General features: G+C 35.5%; 1 protein-coding gene across 1 annotated transcript in view; it reads right to left on the bottom strand.

The window, feature by feature from the left end:
- Window positions 1-10,011, bottom strand: part of mrps5 (mitochondrial ribosomal protein S5) — a 35,513-nt gene that overhangs the window by 731 nt on the left and 24,771 nt on the right. Inside the window, exons 6-10 of the mRNA XM_079833396.1 lie at window positions 5,160-5,250; window positions 4,514-4,560; window positions 4,182-4,239; window positions 2,891-2,953; window positions 1,229-1,365 (exon numbers count right to left, since the gene is read on the bottom strand). Coding sequence (XP_079689522.1) covers window positions 1,229-1,365; window positions 2,891-2,953; window positions 4,182-4,239; window positions 4,514-4,560; window positions 5,160-5,250 — 396 coding nt within the window. The remainder of the gene's footprint in view (window positions 1-1,228; window positions 1,366-2,890; window positions 2,954-4,181; window positions 4,240-4,513; window positions 4,561-5,159; window positions 5,251-10,011) is intronic.

The raw sequence follows: 10,011 nt of genomic DNA, 5'->3' as shown, positions 1-10,011 counted from the left end.
GTTCCTTTATAAAGTTGCTGGTTATCAAACCCAGGACGAATCCTGCAGGTGAACATCATTTTAGTTGAACAAAAAAAGATGATCTGGCCCACTAGAGTAAAAGTATACTATTACTTTTTTTGCTTTGATTGCACATTTGAGTAGCATTTCAGATGAAATAATTCACCTTCTATTATTTTATTTAAAGATAAATTGTGACCCTGGACCACAAAACCAGCCATAAGGGTCATTTTTTTGAAATTGAGATTTATACATCATCTGAAAGCTGAATAAATAAGCTTTCCATTGATGAATGGTTTGTTGGGATGGGATAATATTTGGCCGAGATACAACTATGAAAATCTGGAATCTGAGGGTGCAAAAAAGTCTACAAATTAAGAAAATCGCCTTTAAAGTTGCCCAAATAAAGTCCTTCGCAATGCATATTACTACTACTAATACATTTTTATTTTTTATAATTTATTTTTTATTTACAGTAGGAAATTTACAAAATATCTTAATGGAACATGATCTTTGCTTAATATCCTAATGATTTTTGGCATAAAAGAAAAATCTATAGTTACAATGATATAGTACAATGTATACTATAATATACTCTATAATACAATGTATTGATGGCTATTGCCACAAATATACCCCGTGCGACTTATGACTGGTTTTGTGGTCCAGGGTCACTCACAATTATTTTAAAGACTCCACAATAAAATCTTGTGACAGCTTACACGGTACCAAACAGATGACTGGCGCCACCACTTCAGCATGTTCCAGGAATAACATTCCCATAAACCATCAATCTGATTTTAGTGTCAGAGTAAAAAATGTAGGCGCTTGAACAACATTGTTATTACTCATAAAATCTTTCTGACTTTAGGAGATAATTAATGGCTGGGGTAGGGTTGGGACAAGGGTTCTCAAGACGCCAAAATGTCCTTAGTCAATATTGACATATACCAGTTAAATCGAAGTCGTCTTGACAATACTACAGCAAACAAATATGTTATTGGACACACTTTATTTAAACTAATTAAATAATAACATAAAAATTACAACAATGGCACGTATTTTTCAATAAGTAAACATTGCTATTATTTAAGCAAATAGTCAGTAAATAGTCTAAAAAGATGTTGATGCAAGCACACTCGGCAAAATGACAGTCACTATATCAAACAAGCCATTGAGACGCATACAAGGACTGATCTGAGGTTATGGTACTGTTGTAATCTCTCACCTGATTGGCCAGGCCATGGAAAAGAGCCCTGGTAATGTTCAGCAGGTTGACCGAACCATCTACTTTTGCGTACATATCCTCTATCCCAATCAGTTTACAGAGAGTGATCACCGCCCGATGACAATGCAGTCCATAACCTGATAGGAAAGAAAACAACAGAGGGAAAAGGTAAAGATCTTTTACAAAGTTTCTTTATTTGTCTTTTTACTTTTTGAAAACAAAAAGACATTTAGTCAAAACGGTCATGTTCATTCAATTCAGGTCATTTAACTCAGAATTTAATTCACAATTTAATAAAATAAAATAAAAGACAATAAAAAAAAGATGTAGTCCAACCAAAATGAAATGAAATGACTCATTGAATTTACTCATTCTCATGTCACTCTATGACTTTCTTTCTGTTGTGGAGCATAATAGAAAATATTTTGAAGAATGTTGGTAACCAAACAGTTTTGGTTCCTATTGACCACTGTTTTCTTGCCCATACAGTGGAAGTCAACGGGAACCGAAACTGTTTGGTTACCAAAATTCTTTGAAATATATTCTTGTGTGTTCCAAAGAAAAACAGACAGTCATACAGGTTTGGAACAACATGATGGCGAGTAAAGGACGGTGGAATTTTACTTTGTTTGGTGTATCATACCTAACTGATTATAATGCAAAAAGAAATTCCAGTGTTATTTTGGAGAAACCATGGAAACACCAAAGATGATTTAATATATAATGTGTTTTATTAGACAGGTGAGCAACTTATTGGATACATTCGTTGACAGAAAACGAATCATTGTTAGATAGCTCGACACAGTTAGTCTAATTGTTTAAATGGTTTACCATGCCTAATGTTGATCTAGCTTACTGCAGTGTGCAACAAGTGTCTCATAGTAGCCCCCAAGCGAACACACAGAGAAGCATTGTAAAATGACTTTCAATACACTCAAATAATATATCTAAGATGATAAAACAGCATTACCCCACATACACATGACCGGAAGAAGAGGAAGTGGTCGTCTGCGGCATAATAAAAGCTCGGCGAAATTCAGGCATCATCAAATTATACCTTTGATTTGAATAAGCGACCTCTAGCGGCAAAAAAATACATATTGTGGCTTTAACACTGGAGTAAAGAAAGTAAAAGAATAGACATCCAGAATAAGTGTGATCACACGGCTGTGTTCAAGAACAATATTAAACAAGACAAAGTGAGTCTACAGATGGGAAAGGTGGCAGATTATGTTCTCTGCGAGTTCCCAGAGTTCCAGGTCCAATTATAACAGCTCCCCCGGCAAGTTTCATTACTAAAGGTGTCAGAGGTGATACCTGGACTTGAGTCACATAAGAGCTGAACTCGGAACTCATCTCAAATATGAACATCATAATTTCAGCTCTCTTTTATCGGTAAAATCCACTATCGGTCGACCTCTACATGCTACTAGATCTTAATACAAGTAAACAGGGTCCTAACTGATTTACAGAAACAAGAAAAAGTTTTGGACCTGGAAATGTGATGCATGTATGTGGAAACACACCCCTGCAGAATCTCTTATATGAAAAGAATCATACTGCAAAACATACAAGGTGAGCTCTGTGACATACTGGGAACACAGCTCTGTTATTAAGCAAATTGTGATTGTCTGTGTGAGAGTGTGAGGTCAGGCCAGTTACCTTTGTTCTGTTTCTTCATTCTAAGCGTGGTCCTTTTGAACTTAGACTCAATGTCATGATATACTGCACATGAGGATGAAAAGAGAGACATTACCAACACAGAAAGAGAAGGCAGCAAACTCATAGTCATACAGTACTTTCTCGAGTATAAACCTCTCATACAATCACTGTTTAAAAGTTTAGTTTTTTTATGTTTTTTGAAAAAAGTCTCTTATGCTCATCCAATTCGATACAGTAAAAACAAAAATATTGTGAAATATTATTACAATAATAAAAAAACGTTTCTATTCCAATACATTTTAAAACGTCATTAATTCCTGTGATGACAAAGTAGAATTTTCAGCATAATTTCTCCAGTCTTCAGTGTCACATGATCCATTAGAAATCATTCAAATATGCTGATTTGGTGGTCAAAAAACATTAACATAAATTATTAATGTTGAAAACAGTTGTGTGGCTTAATAATTTTGTGGAAACCATGATAACATTTTTACTGGATTTCAAAAGAACAGCATTTATTTGAAACAGAAATCTTTTAGTGTATATAAATCAGCAAATTACAAAGAAAATAGGACAGAGTAATAAATGTAAGAAATATTTGTAGGGTTTTTTTTTTAATGAGGAAACATCCTTTTTTACATTATTGTAAATTTGATTAAAATGTTTAAAATAAACTACAGTAAAAAGTGAATATTAATATTAATGATGTTACTTAATTTTATGTCACCAGCAAAATCGATGTGAATATATGAGCCAGATTGACTAAATAAGGCAAATTAGCGTCTAAGCACTGATGGGAGTGGAAATTCTACACGTGATCTACTATGACGTGCATATTAAAGAACACAGATGCAGACATAAATAATGGCGCAAATACCAGTAAATTGACGAGCACAAACCTTAGTAAATAACCTTGCCTGATTTATTTAAATACTCTCCTCCCATAAATGTTGCGTCTGTGTCCACGCCTTTTTTCACGTAGTAAATTCTGGCAGTAGCCAAAAGAGGGTTTGCGGTAGAGCAAGCCGTTAGTAAATCTGGCCCTAAGAATTCAATATATATCGCTCACTACCAAAAAAAGAAGCTCTCAAAATACACAAAAATATCAAAACATGGAAACTACATATGTAAATGATTAATGCTACGACACAGTAGAATCCTTACTTGAATCCTCTTAAACCACACAAGAGCACATATACAGAAGAGATTTACAACCTCTGTTGGTTATATGATAGTCAATGACGCACGTGTGTAACACTCGCACACGCACACGGAGTAGAGTGTGACTCACTGGTATGGTTGTTGTATCTCTCGATGTAGTAGAGATAATGCATGGCTCGGTTCTTTGCCTGTAAAACAAAGTAGCGTGTTTAATGTCAAAATGATTTCTCTGTAACCTGATTTGGTGGCTCTAACACCGAAATGCTGAAGGTTCAAATCTTTTAAGTGTGCCATGGGAACTGAGGAATCATTGAGCTCACAGCCCTGTTCTGTCATTATTGTGCCCTTGAGCATGTCATTTAACCTCAGGTTGTTTCAGGAGGGAGTTGTGCCTGCAATGAGTGTCCGCTATGTGACTCTGGGTGAGTGTGAATTAATCTAGGCATGTGACCAGTGGCTTACTTTTCTAAGTGCGGTGTTCTTGTCTGCTGCTTTCCCAAGTGCAAACCCTGCAGAGAAGCAGAGAACAAAACAGCTCCTTGACATCGATTATGGCCATTGTATTTTTCCCAGCCTCATATTAAACTACTGCATTGTTCCATATGCTCCAGACTTGAGAAGTGCAAACGTGCATATTTCCAAAATCGACTAGTCAGTGAGTTGTCTGAACAACTAGTTGAGGCTGCTTTAATAAAACACCTGCTGTAAACAAACAGTTTTCTTCTATTTTGTATGTGCTTGCTCTATGAAGGACAGGAATTGCAGAATGTAAATTATCATTAATAATATTATAACAATATTTGATATTACTATTATTAATAGTAAAGCACTTTTCCAAGTTCAAGGTCAGAGTATGGACTAGCAATAAAAGAAAGATAAAAACAATACGCAAAATGTTTTATAAATTATTATTATTCATGTTTTATTCATAAATAATAATAATCATTATCATCATCATTTTTATTATATGGATTGCTGTGTTATTTTCATTTGAGTGAATTTATTACTAAAAATTCTGAAAATAACAACAAAAAATGCATACAGGACCTGAATCTAGAGATTAAGGCACTCAGTCTAGAGAATCAGCATTAAAGGTGTACGGATTTACCTGCGACTCCATTTCCATTGCCCACAGCGACCAGAGCACTGATGGATCTCTTCCTGCTCTCTTTGGCTGTGACGTTAAACACACTCTTGACCTGTCAATCAAATAACAAACATCACATATGATTGCCAATAACTGCAGGGCATACATTTCTGTATGTGTACTTCCTTAAAGCAACCAGCAGGAGGCAGTACAAACCTACTGGAAAAGGATAGTATGCTCCAATGAAACTCAAATACTGCAGTCATTGTCTCTCACTCTCTCTCACACACACACACACACACAAACTCTAGGCTGCAGATGTGTGCGTAATTGTATAGTATAAAGTACTTATACAGAATAAAAGCATTCTTTCTCCCGCTCCTTACTGAAATCGGTTATGTAACGTTAGCTGTAGGAGTATTATTGATACGAGATCTTTGTGCTGAAGAAAAAGCCACCCACTGGCAAAGTTCAAAGGAAGTTACGAGGTGGATTTCAGACTGTTCAAAGAGCTCAAGCACAAAAGTTACATAGATGATTATGTCCTAAACCAGCAGTCAGCAACCTTTTGAAGTGCCATATCTTGTTTCATTATTATATTTGACGATATGATATTAGACGTACTCGTCTTATTCTGCAGAAAGCCTCGCTTTAAAACCATGCATGCGGTAGCATCTCCTCTACATCACTCAAAGTACCACTGCGCAACCCACTAGGCAGTTTACATGGTTTATCCACACTGCATGGTTCATTTGGATTGTTTGGCTTTAATACAGTTCATAACTAAATAAAGTAGGTTGTGTGAGGAGAAGGATTACTACAAGAGGTAGTTCCGCATGCAAACACGAGGGAGTTTAACATCTCTAAAGTAAGCAGCTAAATTAAAAAACAGTATTAATTCCTCTTGTTCATGTGCCAATGGTTACCTTTTTTATGCCAACGGCGGCACACATGCATACGATTGCCAAGCGTGGTCCTAAATCTTCAGTATCAATTAATTTCACATGTTCAGCTGTTCAGCATGTTCCCTTTTTGAACTCCAACTTCATAAAATTAAACTCTACACTTTAGGATCTCATTACAAGTACATACCTGAAAAATGTCAACACTGTTCAAAAGCTTAGGTTCAGTAAGATCATACTGACCCCAAGTGATCCATGCACACTGTCAACATTCAAGAATAACTAATTTTACAACTTAGTCATTATTTGAACTTCAATACAAGCCAGAACAAGGTCTATCGATAAATGGGTTATTTCTAGAATCAAGTATATATAACAATCACCCACAATCCCATCTGCATTTCTAGTGCTCCCAGGTTGAGAACCCCTGCATATGTGCATCCAATGAAATGATGTGACTATTACATCATCACATTTACAGGAATAGCTAGAGATTATAATTGGTGACACTCTCTCTATAAGATCCACTGTAGTCATTTGCTCGGTTTCTAGATCACTGAGGTCTCAGTTAATGGCACACCGTGCTGTTCAAATGGAAGCACTAAATGAAAACGATGACAGGGGACAAAAAGAACAATGTTTACTTAAAAAGAGAGGAAGAGAGATGGGTGGGGGAGACTCCCACCTGCATTTTGTCATTGTGATGCTGAAACACATGCCATCTGTTAGACTGCTTCGACAGACACAAACACACCACCTTCAGTAAAAGCAAAACATTTTTCATCTAAGGACAACCAAACAAAGAGTTCCAATCAATGACAGAGGTTTGTATAGGCACATAATTGTACACATCTGCTCATTAGCAGTACTTAGTTCATGTCATTATGCAATCACTACAACCGTTGTCCTAACCCGCAATTATAATTTTTAATGAAATGCAACAACTCCACCTCTGTATGTTTCTCAGGGACAAAAATGCATATGAGTGTGTTTATCTTTGATGATCAGCCATTATAAATTACATGTACTACAGCCACATTCGACATATTAGCGAATCAAGATTATTAAATCTAGCTCTTCAAATCCCCCTTGTAATTACAGCAATTGTTTCCTATATTGCTGCAAATTTCGGTGACACAGCGCTCATTTTGTGTCTTCTAATACTTGTTGGAGAGAGCATAACAATGTAAACACTTTTTGTTTGTGTAAATTGTCTGTGTAATGAAAAAAAACATCTGATTTTAGGGAAAAAAATACATGTGGTGCATGTATGGGACTGAGCACACAGTGTAAGGTATGTCTAGAAAGTAATCTTGACTACAGTGTAAAATATGAAGACACCTTAGCTACAGCGTAAAGAAGTGGGTCGTGGAGTATAGTCAAAGAAACAACAAAACTTAATTCTAAATGTTTTTCTGATCCAAGACTTTTATTTTGAAAGAAGTGCGTAAAAGCTGTTGCCTCTTCTGAAAAGACTTTCTGAAAAAGCTACTTTTCCAGGGTTTTTTCTATGTAAACGAGCCAGACGGATGAGTTTGACAGTTGCACTTGAGTTTTTTGCAGAGTCTTGTGCTTGACACGGCATTCTAAAACACAGAGTTCACTGGCCTACGTCTTGCGTTGACCTGATTCCGTATCTGTCAGGTCAGGCCATTATGGACAGTCATTATTCTAACAATATTTTCATAACTTGTTTAGGGCCAGTTCACAATGAATGCATTTTTGTGGTTAAAATGATGAGCATGCTACATGCAACAGTTACATTGTCAATTAGTAAGTCATTAAATTATCAAAAAGAACCAATAAATTAGAATTTGCAGGCATGCGTGATGATCAGCGACAATGTTTTATTAATAGTTCATATTAGTATTGTGTATTTACAATGGCAACTATAGTTTCTGTAACCTTAACCTAAAATACCACAAACTCTATATTTTTGATGACTGTTGGTAATGTATACTTAATAACTTCATTCTATTAACAAAAACTAGTCTGGAACTGTAATTTAATAGTCTTACATTAAAATACTGTTTATTCATCAGTGTTAGTGATATTTTTACAATTTATGCATATGTTAAATAAAGTGGGACGGAAGGTACTTGTGTGTTAACTATTATTTAAAATAAATTAGCTTGCTTCAAAATCATAAAATCACAGCTAAATGATGACAATGGGAAAATGTGGGTCCCATGCCCAAACAAATGAAGAACCACTGGCGTAAAGCATACGGACAATTCACTTACAACCAGTATTTGGGAATGCAACATGCACCGACCAATTTTTAAGCCAAAACAAGAGCTCTATGATTTAACATTTGAAAATGAAGAAATAAATAAATTTGTATTGTTATCTTACAGTTGTATATTTTTACTGTTATAAACATTTTCTTAAATACCCATTTTACAGTGAGTAATATTTCTTATAGTAACATTTATTATTTTGTTAAATGTTTTGTTTACTTACGTATAATGAATTATAATGCATTGTTTTAATAAATAATTGTAATGAAAGTTAAAATGCATTACATTATTTGCAGATTCCTTGTTACATCTAAAATTGGCATTTTAATGCATTAGACTTCCTAAGGCATAAGTATTATAATGTCTTATAACCGAGGTTACAATTATTTATGAAACCAAAGAATGCATTATAAGGTCCATTACAAGGCATAACTAAAAAAAAACACTTAAAATCCTTCCAAACACTTTTACATTGCATTATATAAAAAGGCTAAGTAAAGTGATACCAATATATATTTTTTAAAACAATTGGTTAAGAAATAAAAAAATAATACTAAATAAATTAATAATAATAATAATAATAATAATAAATTATGCAGTCCTAGTGTAAAGTATGCTGACAATTTAATCTTAAGTAGTGCAAAATATGTGTATGAAATAATAGTGAGTACGTCACCAAACTACAGCATAACTATAACAGTGACTACACTGCAAAGTCTGCTGACACAGTGTTGTCAAGTTCACAATATAGTCAATTTTACGGTGTAAAATGTATCTAAAGAGTAGTATGAATATCAGTATAAAACACTTGACAATGTAAAGTGTGACTATGTGAAATGTTGTGTAAGATGCAGTAAAGGGGAATGAGATCATTTAACTTACAAAACATGATGAACTGCATATGGGAGCCTAAAACAGTAAAAGCCTTCCTCTTGCTTTAATATATCTCCATAACCATTCAATCTTTTTATCACTCTCCATTAACTATCAGCCATATCTCTTGCCCTCCTCTGTCCGTCTCACTCTCTCAGTCTTGCTCATGTATCATCCGTTCTAGAGCACAATGGCTCTCTTCCCTCACTCTTGGCAGACATTGTGTGTCCTTGGGAGAGGTTCTTGAGTTTACAGGAATATTTGGCTTAATTAATGTGGCTTTAAGTACTTGGGCTCTTTCAGACTTTACTTGTGCCTTCTCTAGGACACACAGGAGACTGCGTGATGGAGGAAAGGAAAATAGCAGCACTTTAAATGCATGTCTGATAATGTCACCAAGCTTTTCAGAACCACTTCAAATTAATCTGCATCCATAGAGACAGAGGTTCTGGAGAACTGCACAAACCCCTCATCTCTGTACTGGTTGTCTCATAAGCACTGGAGGTAATGCGAGGACAACACGCCACCATGTGCCCGATCACATGCGATATGTTGTTCTCCAGACTCAGAGCTAATGTGCTGGACACTGCAAAAGACTGAGGGGGTCTGACTCACAGTCTGTGGTGGTTCATTCTAGTCACTTTTGCCAGTGGCCCTAAAACGTCAATCAAAATGACAGTTTGAGAGAGATGGGAAAAGACAGAGCAACAGAATAGTTCTGTTCCCTTCCCAACTCCAACAAGCTGCCTTTGTAGGCAGTATTTTAAGGCATCACAGCAACGTTCCTGGTGTGAATTTGGTTTCAAAAAGCAGGTAACTTAAATGCAACCTCCTAAAACACATCCTTTTGGCAGCATC

This window comes from Gobio gobio (genome assembly GCF_949357685.1).
Source record: "Gobio gobio genome assembly, chromosome: 13".
Taxonomy (NCBI): Eukaryota; Metazoa; Chordata; class Actinopteri; order Cypriniformes; family Gobionidae; genus Gobio; species Gobio gobio.
The sequence above is the reverse complement of the archived record's forward strand: the minus strand, read 5'-3'. Positions and strand labels throughout refer to the sequence as shown.